The sequence below is a fragment of the Bombina bombina genome, chromosome 6 (assembly GCF_027579735.1).
Source record: "Bombina bombina isolate aBomBom1 chromosome 6, aBomBom1.pri, whole genome shotgun sequence".
Classification (NCBI taxonomy): domain Eukaryota; kingdom Metazoa; phylum Chordata; class Amphibia; order Anura; family Bombinatoridae; genus Bombina; species Bombina bombina.
This window is the reverse complement of record NC_069504.1, coordinates 457242100-457261239: the sequence shown is the minus strand read 5'-3', so window position 1 is coordinate 457261239 and position 19140 is coordinate 457242100. Positions and strand designations below refer to the sequence as shown.

The window sequence follows — 19140 nt, the reverse complement described above, 5'->3', positions numbered from 1 at the left end:
TATTTTTATGAATAAGACAGATACAAATCTTCACAATGGTGATATTTGGATGTTACTTGAGTCAGTACAACATTTTGCTTTTGAGAGCATGAATAGTTGCAGTATATATATTTTTGTGTCTATGATGGTCCAAGCTTCAAGCAGATTGTTTAGTGTCCAAATAGATGAGAGAATAGAGCACATTATCCTAAGTATACAGGATCCAGTCTAACTTAAAGGAACACTAAGCCCAAATGTTTTCTTTCATGACTCAGATATAGCAAGCAATTTTAAGCAACTTTCTAATTTACACCTATTATCGTTCTCTTGCTATCTTTATTTAAAAAGCAGAAATGTAAAGCTTAGGACCTGGCCCATTTTGGTTCAGAACCTGGATTATGTTTGCTTATTGGTTTGCTAACTGTAGCCACCGATAAGCAAGTGCTATCCAGGGTGCTGAACCTAAAATGGGCCGGCTCCTTAGCTTTACATTTCTGCTTTTTAAATAAAGATAGCAAGAGAACGATAATAGGAGTAAATGAGAAAGTTGCTTAAAATTGCATGCTCTATCTGAATCATGAAAGAAAAAATTGGGTTTAGTGTCTCTTTAAGGCTGTTTTTTTGTTTTCTCCCATCTGTTTTTTATTTGTTTATTATTATAGTAATATATCAGCGCTCAGGCATAAGTGTCCAATGCTTACAAAGATTGTAAAAACTAATCTTTGTGTTGAGAGTAAAGTAAAAATTAAACTTAAATGGATTGGATAGAGCATGAAATTTTAACCAACTTTCCAATTTTCTTCTATTATCAATTTTGCCTAGTTCTTTTTGGTATCCTTTGTTAAACAGTAATTTTAGGCGAGCTCAGAAGCGTGCACATGTCTTTAGCCGTCTGACAGCAGTGTTAGCAGCAATGCTTATAGCAATGTTATGCATAGTTGTAACACTGCTGCCATTAACCACTAAAGACAAATGTGCCTCTATGCACCTATCAGCCTTTCCTAGCTTTAATCTTCAACAAAAGATACCAATAGAACAAAGTCAATTTGATAACAGATGCAAATTGGAAAGTTCTTTTTAAATTGAATCATAAACATTTAATTTTACTGTCACTTTAAGGACAAACAAAATGTACAGCAAAGATCAATTGGAAGGAGAGCTTGCATGTAAACATATTGAACTTTAATCTATGGTAGACTAACGTCTGCATGAGATATCATTACTTCAGGACCTGTCAGTTATTTCTGTAATTGCAATATTTGTCTTATCTCCTTATATTTCATGTTGGGGGTTTTTATGACAAAAAATGAAATTGATAGAATAGCAGATTACTCTCCTATGTAACTTCCTTGTCTGGCTTCAGTTGCCTCACAATACTTAGGGTCACAGTTTTCACGTACTTGTGCTTTTGCTTTTACACACAGCTTCCTGCAGACCTTTCAAAAATGCATCTTACGGACAATCCACATTCGCAAGTTACCCACGTCCCATCCAGCCAATCGGGATGCAGCATCGCCAGCGATTCTGGAAGCAGCAGTTTGTCGGACATCTACCAGGTAACATTTTCTTTTTACACATTAATAAAACATTTTCTGAAACTGGTATGACGACCATTAACAATGACAGTGAACACCTTATTATAATATGTTTCTGCTGTCTTGCTATTATCATACTGAATACAATGCATTGCCTTGTTTGCTGCAATGAGGCTTGAGGATGTTTGACAAAGTATATGTAACAAATCAAAACTATTTATGTATTTAATTAATACATTTGTTAATTAATATGGGGGAACAGTTTTTGTATTTGGCTTTCCAGTGTGTGCTGGATTAAAGGGACATGCACGTTAACATTAAAGGTACACTAAAGTCAAAAATAAATATTCATGATTCAGAGGGACCATGCAGTCTTAAGATAGGCACCAGCTCCTACTGAGCACGTGCACAAGTTCACAGTGTATACGTATACTAGTCTCTGATTGGCTGTCACATGATACAGGGGGCCAGCAAATGGGAAAAACAAATACATTTGTCAGAAAAAAAAACACTACTGCTTATTTCAAATTTAGAGTAAGTTGCACTGTCTTATTATGATGCACTTGTTAATTATACAATTTTACTTTATTTAATGGTCCTTTAAATTTGTATGGTTCAGATAGAGCATGCACTGTTAATATGCTTTTTTAATTGACTTCTTGTATCTGATGTACTTTATTTTCTTGGTATGCTTTGTTAAAAAGCAGCAGTGCACTACTGGGAGCTGTCTGGTGATTGGTGGCCACACACATGCCTCTTCCATAGGACAATAATGTAAAACTCTACCACATTAGTGCATTTTCTTTTAAAACCTTTATACCCCTTTAAAAAAAACATAGGTTAAGGGATTATAAAATCAAAAGGGAAATTAAGACCGAAAATGTACTTTCATCTGATTCATATAGAGTTTAAACAACTTTATAATTTACTTTTATTATCTCATTTGCTTTAGTCTTTTTGTGTCATTTGTTGAAATGCATACCTAGGTAGGATAAGGAGCAGCAATGCTCTATGGAAGTTAGCTGCTGATTTGGGGCTGCATATATATATGCCTCTTTTCATTGGTTCCCTGATGTGTACAGTTAGTTTCCGGTAATGCACTACTTCTTTTTCACAAGGCACAGTAGTTCAGCACATATATTTAGCCAGTCTAGATAATCCCAGATTACAGCCACTACACTGTGGGGAATCCTTTCCCCGAACGCTCCACTCCCTCTGTGCATGTTGAAAATGCTGTGCCAGTCACGTGGCAAAACGGCCAGGAGAGGAACAGCTCGACCCAGTATGGCCAATAATCATCCAAATGAACTTGCCGAACCCAGGGAGCTGAAAGAAAATGGTATCTTCTGTTTGAATCATGAAAGAGACATTTGGAGTTGTATGTCCCTTTAAGATTCTAATTCATTATCTAGTATTTCATTGTCTAATATAAGTAATTCTTCAAAACAAAAATATTTAATGAAATATGTTATTATATGTTAGTTTAATCTAGTGAATCTGCCCTTAAAAACTTACTGTAACTTACCAGATCTGACATGGGACCAGCAGCATCGCTCAGAATCCTGGTCATGTTTTTGGTTTGAAAACGATCCATATACGGGCTGAAACGCATTACCTCTTTTTTTAGTGTTGTAGTTTTCTCCAATTTTGAGCTCACTGAAGATCTTTTAAGGGTGTCCTCACCCGATGCCGACTTACCCTGCTATTGGCCCGGTAAAGCGGGGGCATCCTTTGTAGAATCCACCAGTGAGTATTTTGCCTGCTTTTGCGGACTGCCCTTTTTTTGCCACTTGAAGGGTAGATAGATTTATAGTTACTTTTGGGGCTTGTTTACTTTTTCTTTAAAAAAAAAAAAGAGCTGATCACTTTGACTTAAGATTTTAATCTAATTTGTAAAAGTTAAGTTGTATAGGAATAGCCTCCCTCTCTTCCCTTTATCAAATTGTATGCAATTTCCTTCTTAATATAAGGAGAGTCCATGGCTTCATTCCTTACTGTTGGGAAATACTGAACCTGGCCACCAGGAGGAGGCAAAGACACCCCAGCCAAAGGCTTAAATACCTCTCCCACTTCCCCTATCCCCCAGTCATTCTTTGCCTTTCGTCACAGCAGGATGGCAGATAAGTGTCAGAAGATTTTTACTTTCACTTTGAACGCTGCACAGCTTGGAGCTTGGTGCGCTTTTTCTCATAGCAGGGACGGTCCTGTCTTGCGCACCACGTGACCGGGTGTGGTCACACTTTTGTTTTCCCTTTCCTGACCAAGCTAGCTGTCCGAGAAGACGTTTGTTTCTCTGTTGCCTGGGTCTAGGAGGTGGGAGTATAAATGTGCCGTTTTGTGAGAAATAAAAGATAATTTATTCTGTGTCCTACTGTTGTTAGCGCACGCTATGGAGGTTTCTGATATGCTCAAGGGTACTCCCTCTATCCCCAAAAGTAATACCTGTCTATATTGTGAGGAGGCCTTGGTATGCCCGCCCTCTCAACTATGTTGCATATGTATCAACAAGGTTATTATGTCTAAGAAGGTTAACCCCTTTAGTACAACTGAGCCATCCACCTCTAAGGACTCGCCTTCCCGTGAGGTGCATACCATCAGTCATCTCCCTCATCACATGCAGCTTCCCGTAGCACGCCTGATCCTCCGTCTGGAGGAAGCCTTTTACAATCAGACTTTACTGCGCAGTTAAAGATGGTGGTGTCTGAGGCTCTTAGTGCTTTACCTCGCCCTGCAAAGCGCAAGCGAAAGGTTAAACATAGCTCTCCGGTCCAGGGTCATCCAGTGATTTATTAGATTTGTCTGTTTTTCAAGTATCCAAGGATGGGTCACACTCTGAGTCTTCAGAGGGTGAACTTTCTGGATCAGAGTCTGCTACCTCTAGGCCTCCGGCTGCGGAAGAGCCAGCCTTTAAATTTAAAATTGAACACTTACGTTTTCTTCTAAAGGAGGTTCTGTTGACATTAGAGGTTCCAGAGGCCAAGTTGCCTGATGAACCTTTGATCACTAAATTAGACAGAGTGTACAGAGACAGCTAACTTTTCCTGTACCTGTAATAATGGCAAACATTAATAAGAACGAATGGGAAAAAATTGGATCTTCCTTTTCCCCTTCGTCTGTCTCTAAAAAATTATTCCCGGTCCCGGACTCTCAGCTGGAGTTTTGGGGTTCCAACCCTAAGGTGGATGATGCTATGTCCATGCTAGCCAAGCATACTACTATCCCACTTGAGAATAACTTGTCATCCAGAGAGCCGATGGATAAGGAGATGGATACTTTTCTCAGAAAAATGTTTCAGCATACAGGATACCTGTTTCAACCGGCAGCGGCAGTTGCCTCTGTTGCTGGGGCTGCGGTCTACTGGGGCGACTCCTTAGCGGATTTTGATCGAGGTGGGGGGTCCCCTCGACGTTTTCCATGAAAGAGCTATAGCCTTGAGAATTGCTAATTCTTTTATCTGTGATGCAAATATGCAGATTATTCGCCTGAATGCTAAGATTTCTGGGTTCTCAGTATAGACCTGTCGGGCGCTCTGGCTGAAGTCCTGGTCTGCGGTCATGACTTCTAAGTCTAGACTACTTTCCCTTCCCTTTAAGGGGAATATTTTTTTGGTCCAGGCCTGGACTCCATTATCTCCACGGTTACAGGGGGCAAGGGTGCCTTCCTACCGCAGGATAAAAAGAACAAATCTAAGGGACAAGGATCTAATTTTTATTCCTTTCGTTCTGAAAAGTCCCAAAGTCAGCAGTCCTCCTCTAAGCCCGAGCAAACCAAGAGCACTTGGAAGCCGGCCCAATTCTGGAATAAATCCAAGCAGAACAAGAAGCCCGCGAAGACCAACTCGGGCCCCCGATCCGGCTATGGATCGTGTACGGGTAGACTGTCGCTGTTTTCAGACGCTTGGTTCAGAGACGTGCAGGATCAATCGGTTCTGGTGGTGATAGCTCAGGGATACAAGATAGGTTTCAAATCTCAGATTTCTCCTCTCAAGCTTGTCTTCCAGACCAAAAAAGAGGGAAGCCTTTTTGGGGTGCGTGCGGGATATGGCCTCCTTAGGGGTCATTGTCCCGGTTCCTATCACAGAAAGAGGTTTGGAATATTATTCAAACCTGTTCATGTTCACAAAGAAAGAGGGAACTTTCCGCCCAATTCTGGACCTAAAGTGCTTACCAAGTTTCTAAATGTCCCCTTGTTCAAGATAGAGACAATAGGGTCCATCCTATCTGTAGTTCAGGAAGGACAGTTCATGACCACTATAGATCTGAAGGATGCCTACCTTCACGTTCCAATCCACAGGGACCACTTCCAGTTCCTAAGGTTTGCATTCCTGGATCAGCACTTCCAGTTCATTGCACTTCTGTTTGGTCTAGCTACTGGTCTATGAATCTTCATAAAGGTTCTAGGGGCTCTCCTCGCCAGAACCCAGAGTATAGCAGTAGCTCCCTACTTGGATGACATTCTGGTTCAATCACCATCCTTTCGTCTAGTGGAAGACTATTCAGTATCTCTTCTCTCTCTTCTTCAATCTCATGGATGGAAGATAAACTTGGAAGAAAAGAGTTCTCTTATTCCAATCACCAGGGTAGAATTCCTGGGTACTGTAATAGACTCGATACATGAGGATATTTCTAACAGACCAGAGACATTGCAAGCTAGCTTCGGCATGTCTTGCCCTCCGGACCTCCTTAAGGCCATCTGTTGCTCAGTGTATGGAGATAGTAATTGGTCTCATGGTGTCCAGCATGGACAGAATTCCCTTTGCCAGGTTCCGTCTCAGACCATTACAGCTGTGCATGCTGAGGCAGTGGAACAGCGATCATTTGGATCTGTCTCAACAGATTTCCCTGGACAGCCGGTCAAGAGAATCACTCTCTTGGTGGCTCTGTCCAGATCATCTGTCCCGAGGGACATCCTTTCTAAGACCATCCTGGGAGATTGTAACTACGGACGCAAGTCTATCAGGATGGGTAGCTGTTTGGGGTGCCAAGAAGGCACAAGGACTGTGGTCTCAGGAGGAACGCTCCCTCCCGATCAACATTCTGGAACTTTGAGCAATCTACAATGCTCTGAAGGCTTGGCCTCTTCTGGGTTTGTCCCGGTTTATCAGATTCCAATCAGACAATATAACCTCGGTGGCTTACATCAACCATCAGGGGGGGACGAGAAGCTCCCTAGCAATGAGGGAAGTATCTCGGATTCTGGAGTGGGCGGAAGCCCACAGATGTTCGCTGTCAGCGATCCACATTCTGCGTGTGGACAACTGTGATGCGGATTTCCTCAGCAGACAATCCTTTTATCCGGGGGAATGGTCTCTTCATGCCAAAGTGTTTGCGGAGATATGCAGCAAGTGGGGGACAGTGGAATTAGATCTCATTGTATCTCGTCTCAATACCAATCTACCCAGATATGGGTCGTGGTCCAGGGATCCTCAGTTGGAGCTAATAGATGCATTAGCAGTGCCTTGGAGGTTCAGTCTAATCTACCTTTTTCCGCCATTACCACTCCTTCCTCGGGTAGTGGCCCGCATCAAGCAGGAGCAGACGTCAGTAATACTGATTGCTCCATCGAGGCCGCACAGGATGTGGTTTGCGGATCTAGCAAGGATGTCATCTTCTCCTCCATGGAGGTTACCTTGTCGCAGGGATCTGCTGGAACAAGGTCCTTTTATTCATCAAAATCTAGATTCTCTAAGGCTGACTGCGTGGAGAACGCGTAGTCCTTGCCAAGAGAGGTTTTTCTGAGAGAGTTATTGATACTCTCATTCAAGCTTGTAAGCCGGTTACTCGTCACATCTATCATAAGGTGTGGAGAACCTACTTATTCTGGTGTGAAGAGTGTGGATTTCCCTGGCATAAAATTTAAGGTTGCCAGGATTCTGTTGTTTCTCCAGAATGGACTGGAGAAGGATCTTCTGCCAGTTCCAAGAGGGGACAGATTTCGGCCTTGCTTCCTGATGTTCAGTTTTTCATTAGGGCTCTGATTAGGATCAGACCTGTGTTTAGATCTTTGGCTCCTCCTTGAAGTCTGAATCTGGTTGTCCTGGAATGTTCTTTTTCTATTGACTATTGCTTCTGCATGCAGAGTTTCAGAGATTGCCGCTTTGCAATGTGAGCCTCCTTATCTGGTGTTCCATCCTGATAAGGCTTTCCTACGTACTAAGGGTTTCTTCCTAAGGTCATGTCTGACCGCAACATCAATCAAGAGATTGTGGTTCCTTCCTTGTGTCCTATTCCTTCTTCTTTGAAGGAAAGTTTGCTTCATAATTTGGACGTGGTTCGAGCCTTGAGGTTCTAGCTTCAGGCTACTAAGGATTTTAGACAAACCCCTTCCTTGTTTGTTGCCTATTCTGCGAAGAATAAGGGGCCGAAGGTCTCTGCTACTTCCTTGTCTTTTTGGTTAAGGCGTATTATCCGCTTAGCTTATGAGACAGCGGGACATAAACCTCCTCAGAGAATTACGGTTCATTCTACTGGAGCAGTGGCTTCCTCTCGGGCCTTTAAGAATGAGGCCTCTATGGATCAGATTTGTAAGGCGGCTACCTTGTCCTCCTTACATACTTTTTCTAAATTTTACAAGTTTGATGTTTTTGCTTCAGCTGAAGCAGCCTTTGGGAGAAAACTTTTGCAGGCTGTGGTGCTCTCAGATTAGGTTCCGCCTCTCTTTTTGTCCCTCCCGTTATCATTCAGTGTCCTCTAGAGATTGGATATAAGTTTCCCAACAGTAAGGAATGAAGCTGTGGACTCGCTTTATATTAAGAAGAAAAACATAAATTATGCTTACCAGATAATTTAATTTCCTTCTGTATAAGGAGAGTCCACGGCCCCCACCCGTGTTCCCCGATGGGTGGCCCCCTAAATTATATTTTTCTTCTGGCACCTTTTATACCCTGGAAATCAAGAGAGAAAACAAGAGGGCGACACCTAGTGCAGATCAATATTGAACCAGTAGTGAATATCTGCTACTGCTTGCGAATGGATACTCACAGAAAGTATTGCACCCTATAGTGCAAATGTAGCATACTAGGAATGTTATGGTGTCCTAGTGCACATATCCACCCAAGAGGCACTGTCGTGATGTAAGGTGAACTTCAAGTATATCAGGATGATGAAAAAGCAGAGAACTCCAGTATCGATATAAAAATGTTTAATTAAAAAATACACAGATCTACAATGACATCTGTAGTAAAATTGCTACGCGTTTCTAAGCGCTAACCACGCTTTTTCCTCAGGCAAATGATATTGAATATACTGGAGTCTCTTACATATATACCCCATGTGTAGGCTTAATGGGATCAGCTGTAGCTCATTAGAACAGGTGCTACATGAATTAACTCCCTAGATATTCTAACCGGATGTTACAGATAATACCAGTGATACAATACGATGTGCAAAACAAATGTCTAATATATAAAACCTACAGTTAGAGCTCACTTAGTGCATCTTTTTCACCCATTGAGGCATCAGCCATCCACCACGGCCCAATCACATTCCCTTCCACAGTAGTTGCACGGACACGTCATGCTCATACATAGCAACATTAGTAACAGATACTGTTTCTATGAGAGTCATCGCACGCATCCTAACATAATTTCCACGTCATTCGACACACACCCTTAGCCCCAATCAAATGGAGCAACACATCACATGATCGGGGTTATTTTGGACACAGCACTTCCATTGGTTTGGCGCAACACACCTTATTCTGACGAAGCAATCGGATTGGATATTTATCATAACATCCCTATTCGTTGAATGATACACACCCCTTCTCTGTTAAGAAACATAAGACTATACCTTTTTACAGTTTATTATTTACACCTAGGGTTCTTTTCACAAATACAATCAAGGAACAAAAACGGATATAAAAACAGCGCATGTCGCAATAATACACTTTACATTTACATGTATAAATAACATCACGAATATTCATAACCATTTATAACACTGTTCTTAAGCATTTAAGACAACTCATAGAGCTCAAATCTCAGGACATCTACATATGTCTTTGATTCTAGTCTATATATGTTGAGAAGGATTAGTAGGTTTTATATATTAGACATTTGTTTTGCACATCGTATTGTATCACTGGTATTATCTGTAACATCCGGTTAGAATATCTAGGGAGTTAATTCATGTAGCACCTGTTCTAATGAGCTACAGCTGATCCCATTAAGCCTACACAGGGGTATATATGTAAGAGACTCCAGTATATTCAATATCATTTGCCTGAGGAAAAAGCGTGGTTAGCGCTTAGAAACGCGTAGCAATTTTACTACAGATGTCATTGTAGATCTGTGTATTTTTTAATTAAACATTTTTATATCGATACTGGAGTTCTCTGCTTTTTCATCATCCTGATATACTTGAAGTTCACCTTACATCACGACAGTGCCTCTTGGGTGGATATGTGCACTAGGACACCATAATATTCCTAGTATGCTACATTTGCACTATAGGGTGCAATACTTTCTGTGAGTATCCATTCGCAAGCAGTAGCAGATATTCACTACTGGTTCAATATTGATCTGCACTAGGGGTCGCCCTCTTGTTTTCTCTCTTGATTTCCAGATTACAGATACACTTTCTGCGTTTGGGAGGAGCAGCCCTCAGCATAGTGCACAGTCAGCTGGGACACTGTGAAGTTCCCAGATTGTTCACCTAGGCATTATCTCTGCCTTCCCACATTGTGAGTATGCTTACTTTTGCATTATTTTCTTTATAAAAATTGGCTACACTAGGAGGCGCCCTTCTCTCTCTGCTCACCTTTTATACCCTGATATTTCTTCTACTGTTCCTTGTTCCCTCGGCAGAATGACTGGGGGATAGGGGAAGTGGGAGAGGTATTTAAGCCTTTGGCTGGGTTTCTTTGCCTCCTCCTGGTGGCCAGGTTTAGTATTTCCCAACAGTAATGAATGAAGCCGTGGACTCTCCTTATACAGAAGGAAATGAAATTATCTGGTAAGCATAATTTGTTTTTTTGGATTGAGGGTAGCACCAGGTGGAGTATCCCATAGCAACCACCTGTAGTTTCCTGTTATAATATAAGCCCTATAAATATTAGTAGATAGTGCCAACTTTTCAATTCAAATAATCATGTTTTGTGAATGTCAGTGCTACAAATTTGTCTCAGCTGTGCTGGCACAGTATTTGCATGTTGAATGTGGCTGCATTCCATGTGATGAGCTCAGAGCATGAGAAGTAGAGCAGCAGTGGGTGGGAAGCGTAGGAGATGTGGTTTTCAGTTTTGATAGCTGTGAATGAAATGAGAGGAACAAGACGGACACCCTGATGAGGGAAGTGAATAAATGTGTTCTTGTACAAAGAGAAAATAACACAGATACACACAGAGGAGTTTTACAACATTGGGTTCTGGCCCAACTTGCAGGTACAAGTGAACCACATGTTTTGCAACTGTCAAGGATGCTAAGCAAGTGAATGGGGAAATACATTCTAGTGTTTCCCCTTATAGCTGATATACAAATGATATATGGGTTTGAAATAAAATAGTTTGACTTATCACATGACCTGTGTGTAAGCATTGCTTATTTACTGATATTACAAGAGTTATACGGGGTATACATGTTTCAGTCTTTACTGGCTAATAACATATTACATTCTCCTCTTTCCCACTGGAGCTATAGATAAAATCATTGTCTGGTGCATTTATTATACTGCTGTTGTAGTGTGACTTGCAGGTTTGCTTTGTGGGGTAAGTGAGTGACAGTCACACTGACCAATACGTGTATTTCTTTCCTAAGATATGGAGAGTCCATGACGTCATTCCAATTACTAGTGGGAATATCACTCCTGGCCAACAGGAGGAGGCAAAGAGCACCACAGCAAAGCTGTTAAGTGTCACTCCCCTACCCATAATCCACAGTAATTATCTTTGCCTCTGTCATTGGAGGAGGTGAAGTTTGGTGTCTGAAGAAATTTCCTTTTTTGGGTAGTTTCCCTGCAAGCAAGGATTTGGGGTTAGCTGAGTCCACGTTTATCTCTTCAGTTGCTTTTAAGCAGTTAGAAAGTTGTGAGGTAGTCCTTATTTTTCTGCCCGGTTTATAGAAAGCCAGAGTGGGTTACTCTGTTCTTTCTTTTTCTACAGGTCTCTGAAGGGTATGTGTCCTCTCACACCTTGTAAGCTGTTGTTCTGCCTGACAGCTAGATTGCAGGTAAGTGCCTTTTTGTCTTTTAGGTATTGGAGACTGTGCACTTAATAAAGGTTAAGCTGCAACTTTAAGAAAATTGGGACATATTATATCCTTTGTTTAGGATATTTATTGGCAGGGTGCAGGCACTGGGATATGTAACTTAGAGACTGCTAAAGTTTAGCCTTTATTTGTATTTGTGGCTCATTTATGGGGATATGTTTTGTGTATTTCAAACAACCCCACTTAGATATTTCTTAGAGGGCTTGCAGCGCATTTTCTTCTTTGAGCATGTAAATTGTGAAAATGCATTACGGTCACAAGATATGGAGTGTGTGTTGGTGATGATCGTTTTTTTTTTTCTGTTATACTAATGCCAGTCTGTTTTCAGTACGCGCGCTTTCAATTTTAGCTGCACATTTACTTTGGTCAGATTAATCATGTGACCCACTCTTCCGCTTTCAAATCTCTAAGCGAAGCGGCATCTTTTGTTTTCCGACATTCCCGATCTTGAGAGGGAGCCAGAAGGGTGCGGGTTGTCCGACCTTTTGCTAGTTTGTTTTCCGGATGTCAGGTAGAGCACCCCAGTGTATCTGGGGTGTAGAGGTTGCCTGTATTTGATTTTGTTTTCATTGCAATAGAGCTCTGAGGTAAAAAAAGAATCTCTTAAAGAGACACTAGTTTTTCAAAATAAATACATTTTAAAATTCTCTCCTCTTGCCTCTCTCTTCAGTCTACTGTTCGGCCATCGGTGGCTAAATGTATGGAGGTAATTGGTCTGATGGTTGCTTCCATGGACATCATTCCCTCTGCAGTTATGCATGCTCAGTCAATGGAATGGAGACCATTCGGATCTGTCTCAGATTATAGCTCTAGACCAGTCGACAAGAGACTCTTGTGGTGGCTTTCTCAGGAGCATCTGTCTCAGGGCACATGCTTCCGGAGACCTTCCTGGGCAATTGTGACCACGGACGCCAACTTGCTAGGCTGGGGAGCAGTCTGGGACTCGTTAAAGGCGCAGTGTCTATGGACTCAGAGGAGTCTACTCTCCCCATAAACATCTTTGAGTTGAGAGAAATTTACAATGCTCTGATTGCTTGGCCTCAGTTTTCCTTAGCCTGGTTTCTCAGGTTCCAGTCGGACAACGTCACCTCAGTGGCTTACATCAACCACCAGGGAGGAACTCGGAGTTCATCCCGGGGAGTGGGCTCTCCATCCGGAGGTGCTCTCCGGGTTAACCCTAAAATGGGGGGTGCCGGAGTTGATGGCGTCTCGGCAGAACGTCCAGCTTCCAAGGTACGGTTAAAGGTCAAGAGATCCGCAGGCCGCCCTGATAGATGCTCAGGCGGTTCCTTGGGATTTCGGTCTAGCATATCAGTTTCCTCTGTTTGCGCTCCTTCCACGAGTCATTGCTCATATCAAACAGGAGAGAGCGTCAGTAATTCTAATAGCTTCTGCATGGCCTCGCAGGATCTGGTATGCAGATCTAGTGAAGATGTCATCTCTGCCACCTTGGAGGTTGCCTCTGAGGAAGGACCTTCTAACTCGGGGTCCATTCCTCCATCCAAATCTCATTTCTCTGAAGCTGAGTGCTTGGAGATTGAACGCTTAGTTCTGTCTAAGTGTGGATTTTCTGAGTCGGTCATTGAAACCATGATCCAGGCTTGCAAGCCTATTACTCGAAAAATTTACAATAAGGTATTGGCTTAAATACCTTTATTGGTGCGAATCAAAGGGCTACTCTTGGGGTAGAGTTAGGATTCCTAGAATTTTGTCTTTTCTCCAGGAAGGTCTGGAGAAAGGATTGTCAGTCAGTTCTCTGCATTATCTATTTTGTTACACAAGCGTCTAGCGGATCTGCCAGATGTTCAATCTTTTTGTCAGGCCCTGGTCAGAATCAGGCCTGTGTTTAAACCTGTTGCTCCTCCTTGGAGCCTTAACCTTGTTCTTAAAGTTCTGCAGCAGGCTTCGTTTGAGCCAATGCATTCCATAGATATTAAGTTGGTATCGTGGAAGGTTTTGTTTCTTATTGCTATCTCTTCTGCTCTGAGAGTCACGGAACTCTCAGCTTTGGAGTGTGATTCGCCTTACCTTATCTTTCATGCGGATAAGGCAGTTCTTCGTACTAAATTGGGGTTTCTTCCTAAAGTGGTTTCGGGTAGAAATATTAATCAGGAAATTGTTGTTCCTTCTCTCTGTCCTAATCCTTCTTCTCATAAGGAACATCTGTTACACAACTTGGATGTTGTGCGTGCTCTAAAATTCTACCTACAGGCGACAAAGGATTTCCGCCAGTCTTCTGCCCTGTTTGTTTGTTTGTTTCTCAGGAAAGTATAAAGGTCAGAAGGCTACTGCTACTTCTCTTTCCCTCTGGTTGAGAAGTATAATTCGTTTTGCTTATGAGACTGCTAGTCAGCAGCCTCCTGAGAGAATTACAGCTCATTCCACTAGGGCTGTCTTTTCTTTTTGTGCTTTCAAAGATGAAACTTCTGTGGAACAGCTTTGCAAGGCTGCAACTTGGTCCTCTCTGCATACTTTTTCCAAATTCTACAAATTTGATACTTTTGCCTTGGCTGAGGCTTCCTTTGGGAGAAAGGTTCTTCAAGCGGTGGTGCCTTCTGTTTAGATCTGCCTGTCTTGTTCTCCCTCCCTATTCATTCCGTGTCCTCTAGCTTGGGTACTGGTTCCCACTAGTATTTTGAATGACGTTGTGGACTCTCCATATCTTAGGAAAGAAAACAAAATGTTTGCTTACCTGATAAATTTCTTTCTTTCCGGATATGGAGAGTCCATGACCCCACCCTTAATTAAGACAGTTATTTTTGACTACACCTCAGGCACCTCTTCACCTTGGTGTTATTCCTTTTTCCATTTCCCTTCAGTCGAATGACTGGGGTTTATGGGTAGGGGTGTGACGCTTTACAACTTTGATTTGGTGCTCTTTGCCTCCTCCTGCTGGCCGAGTGATATTCCCACTAGTAATTGGAATGACGACATGGACTCTTCATATCCGGAAAGAAAGGAATTTATCAGGTAAGCATAAATTTTGTTTTTCTGCTCATGTTATTCCTTTTTAGTTGTTATCCTATAAAAAGAGCCCCAAAAGGTTTTAATGAGTTGTTTTGTAAAGTATCAAGGAAAGTGTGTTTTTTGTTTTTGTTTTTTTCTGTACTTTTAAAAGACTGCACACTGAGGGCTAGATTAGAAGTGGAGCGCTAATTTATTGTGCATCCGCAAATGGGAAAATGTTCCCGTTTCCGGGCGTGCAATAAATAATCAGCCATTACAATCGGCTGGTTATTGCTACCACGAGCTTGCAGTAGCTATTAGCCCCGAAACTATTTTTTTCCCCCTAAATGTAGCATTTTAAAAAAAAAGACTGCACTTAGCAGTTTTTGGGGCCAAAGTTGGTGTTCGTGTGTCACGGCATAAGAATGAGGCTCCAATTGCAGCCTGTGGAAGTCCGCTCTCATGAGCGCAATGCAAACGCGAGCTCTCAACTTGTAATACCAGTGAACATTAGCATGCTCTGCTATTACTCAGTGGATCGAAAATATTGCTTTCACAAAAGCGATATTTAGTGCTCCACTTGTAATCTGGCCCTAAATATTTTTTCTGTGAAAAATGTGTAATCCTTATGCTAATCCATGCCCAGATCAGCTCAGCAGAAAGGAGGAAACATGAATAAGAAACTGTGCTATTGCCTGTATAAAGTGGCCTGTGAAACTACTATTAACCCAAGGGTTTAGTCTTTTGTTAAAGGGACATAAAACCCAATTATTTTCTTTCATTATTCATATAGAGCATATCATTTTTAAAAAAGTTTCCATTTTACTTCTATTATAAAATTTGCTTTGTTCTCATGTTATTCTTTGTTGAAGAGATAGATGCCTGAAGCACTACATGACAGGAAGTAGTTCTTCCATATAGTGCTCTTGCTAATGTATAACATTGTTGCAAAACTGCTGCCTTATAGTGCTGCAGACACGTGCACACTGTTGCATCTTTACTTTTCAACAAAAGATAGCAATAACCCAGAAAACAGCAGGTCTGGTTACTTCAGCAGCTCTTGAGGAGTTAAAATAATAATAATTTTAGGCCTTAAACACGTCTGCATTATTTGGAAAGCTAATTTATTTTAGGAAATGCCATATAAGCCAGGGATCAAAAAATGCCTTCAGCTAACTCACCATCGGCTACCAAAAGCAAAAGGACTGTTCGCCCAAAGCATTTCTGTTACTAAATCAAAAGCTCCTATTTGTGGGGTGCAGTGATTTTTCTTTTTGCCCTTACAATATAACATGTTGTTTTTTATTTAATACCTACAAGCCAAAATTCATATAGGATTGTATAGAGTTAACCAAAAGTAATCTAAAATGTACATTTTAAGCTCAGTCACAATAGCCCTTTTGTAGGTGTTCAGCAGTAAGGAACACTCCTACCTCATCGTTGATCCAGTGTTAATATTTAATGATGTTACAGGAGTAAGCAAGGTTATAGTAAATGACCTTTTCCTAAGTAGCTGCTTTTCTACTGTTAGTACACACATGAAATAAAATGATCCACTTCATTTTGTATCTGATAATAGCATGTCATTTATTACACCTCCACCTAAATAGCACAGTGTTATGTATATGACACACATTAACTAGCACTGTCTTGCTGTGGGGAAAAAAATGCACTTAAAGGGACAGTCTAGTCAAAATTAAACTTTCATGATTCAGATAGGACATGCAATTTTAAACAACTTTCCAATATAGTTTTATCATCAAATTTGCTTTGTTCCCTTGATGGTATTTTTGAAAAGCTAAACCTAGCTAGGCTCAAACTGATTTCTAAACCAGTTTTTCACAGTTAGACAGTACTAGTTCATGTGTGTCATATAGGTAACATTGTGCTTACTCTCATGGAGTTATTTAGGAATCTGTACTGATTGGCTACACTGCATGTCTGTCAAAAGCACTTAGATAAGGGGCAGTCTGCAGAGGCTTAGATACAAGGTAATCACAGAGGGAAAACATATGTTAATATAACTGTGTTGGTTATGCAAAACTGGGGAATGGGTAATAAAGGGATTATCTGTCTTTTTAAACAATAACAATTCTGGTGTAGACTGTCCCTTTAAAGGAGACGTACAGGGGCTTAGAAACAGGCAGAGATTTAGCGTTTTAAAGATTATAAAGTATATTAATATAGCAATGTTGGTTGTGCAAAGCTGTGGAATGGGTAGTAAAGGCGTTGTCTTTCTTTTAAAAAAAATAAAAATGTTAGATTGTCCCTTTAAATGTAAAAATAATTTTAAAAAAAATGTACTTCAATAATTAATATGCAGTTGTTTGGTTTACTGCCCCTTTAAGAGTCATGACAAGCATTCAGATTATGTAACTTTAACATTGCAGCAAACCACTCCAGTGTCATCTGCTGTACATGTGAAATAAGCAGCTTGAATAGAGTAGGCTGGGCTAAATGATTGAGAAAACAAATTTTGTTATTTTAGTAAATTGCTGACTTCAGAAGAATCAAAGCTATAGAAACAGGGATTTTCCATCCTTTTTCTCATTACTGTTATTCTGATAATAATTCATATTTGCATTCAATAATTTACATTGAATTTCTAGTTTTAACAATGGGTTAATGAATTGCACTAGTAAAAAACAGATGTCAGAACAATAAAAAAAAAGATTGTTTTGGTAAAGAAAATAAAACCTATTCAAATTAGTACACAAAAGCATTGCTTAAATCTAATGAAAGATATAAATTTCACTACGTTTTTGTTATGTTAACATTGAGATTATTTTTATTTTATGTTTTGTACGATAGTGAATGCCTATATTAACCAGGTAGGTTGTTTTTAAGATGTTGGATATAGAACAAATATAGCTGTTTTTCATGGCACTGCATCAAGACCATTTGTATAAGTTATAAAAGGAAGTAGTTGGATATCACATTTTTCTATTCAACATATTTAGCCCATATTGGTAAAGTTCAGAACTAAATTCTGCAACACAATAAAACTAATGCACTAAATTTATATAGAGAGAAGCAAAATGCTGCTGAACAGTAGACTAAAGGGTATCTCGTGATACACTGTAGAAATATTTGTACCTTATTTTCTCAAGATACAATATTTCCTGAGGAAAGAGGAAGTATCTGAGGTCATATGATATCTACGAAAGTAATACCTTAAAGGGATAGTAAAGTCCAAATGAAACTTTCATAATTCAGATAGGGGATGTAATTTTAAAAACTTTATAATTTACTAGGGATACACCGAAATTTTTGCAGCAGAAATGTTTCAGACGAAAATGGCATTTTCGGTTATTTTCGGTTTTCAATTTTTTTGCCGGTTATTTTCGGTAAAATTATTGTATAGCATATTTCAAATTTGATGCTAGCCTAGAGCTGCTGTTTGAGTTCATTACTTGACTTACTGTTTTGCATATAATAATAGTTTTCTTGGACTATACTTTATTTGAATAATTGGTAAAAAAAAAACAAAAACTGTTAAATCTGATTCTGTTACAAAGAACTAAATACAGAATAATACAGTATATTGATAGTTAATATTGTTGGTATGGATGCAGAATCATTTTGGCCGAAAGTGGCATTATCATTTTTATTTTTTTTTTGGTTTCCTTTTTTTTCTTGGTAAAATTACTGTGTAGCATATTATTGTTTTAAGATATTTTCCATCTTAAAGGGAGGAGAGTCCACTGCTTCATTCATTACTTGTGGGAATTAAGAACCTGGCCACCAGGAGAAGGCAAAGACACCCCAGCCAAAGGCTTAAATACGTCCCCCACTCCCCTCATCCCCCAGTCATTCTTTGCCTTTAGTCACAGGATGTTGGCAGAGAAGTGTCAGAAGATTCGGAGTAGTCTCTTATGTAGGGTAGTACTCTTTGAAGTCGGACTGGAGTTTTAAGTAATCCTGTCAGCCTCTCGGTGAGAGCATGGATGAAAGTTAGAGTCCGGAGATGCAGGGAGTGTCGTCTCTGCAAAACCATCCTGACTCATATTAACAGCTCCTGGCAATCAGCGTTGACGAGTTCCACTGCCTGCCTTTATTCTTTCAAGTCCATGTCAGGAACGCTGCTACTAACCTGTAACACTTGAAGGGCCGTGTTCCTATTCCATGCCGTAGATTCTAGTAAGATTGTTTAATTTATACACATGATAAAACAGGTGTCTCCTTTTATCTGATAGAATCAAGGGTTAATATCCCTGGAAGGAGGATTATTGAACAGAGGGGGAGTCATGCATAATATCTTTATTGTGTCAATGCTATGTCATGTGTGAGATGAGGCTCTAGCAATGTGTGAACACTCAGGTGTAGATCGACGCTGCCTTTTTTGGCATGCTTTCTCTATAGTGCAGGGGCGGTACTGCATGGCACTCATTGTGACGCATTTGCAGGAGACGTAACTGTTTCTCTGTGGTCCGGGTCATAGGAGGTGGTGAGTGCCCCAGCCATTGGTGTATAAAG

The 19140-nt window shown here is 40.5% G+C and overlaps 1 protein-coding gene across 1 annotated transcript in view; it reads left to right on the top strand.

Annotated features, from left to right (window-relative positions):
- Positions 1-19140, top strand: part of RAPGEF6 (Rap guanine nucleotide exchange factor 6) — an 899247-nt gene that overhangs the window by 720685 nt on the left and 159422 nt on the right. The window contains exon 7 of the mRNA XM_053717222.1: positions 1404-1535. Within this exon, the coding sequence (XP_053573197.1) occupies positions 1404-1535 (132 nt within the window). The remainder of the gene's footprint in view (positions 1-1403; positions 1536-19140) is intronic.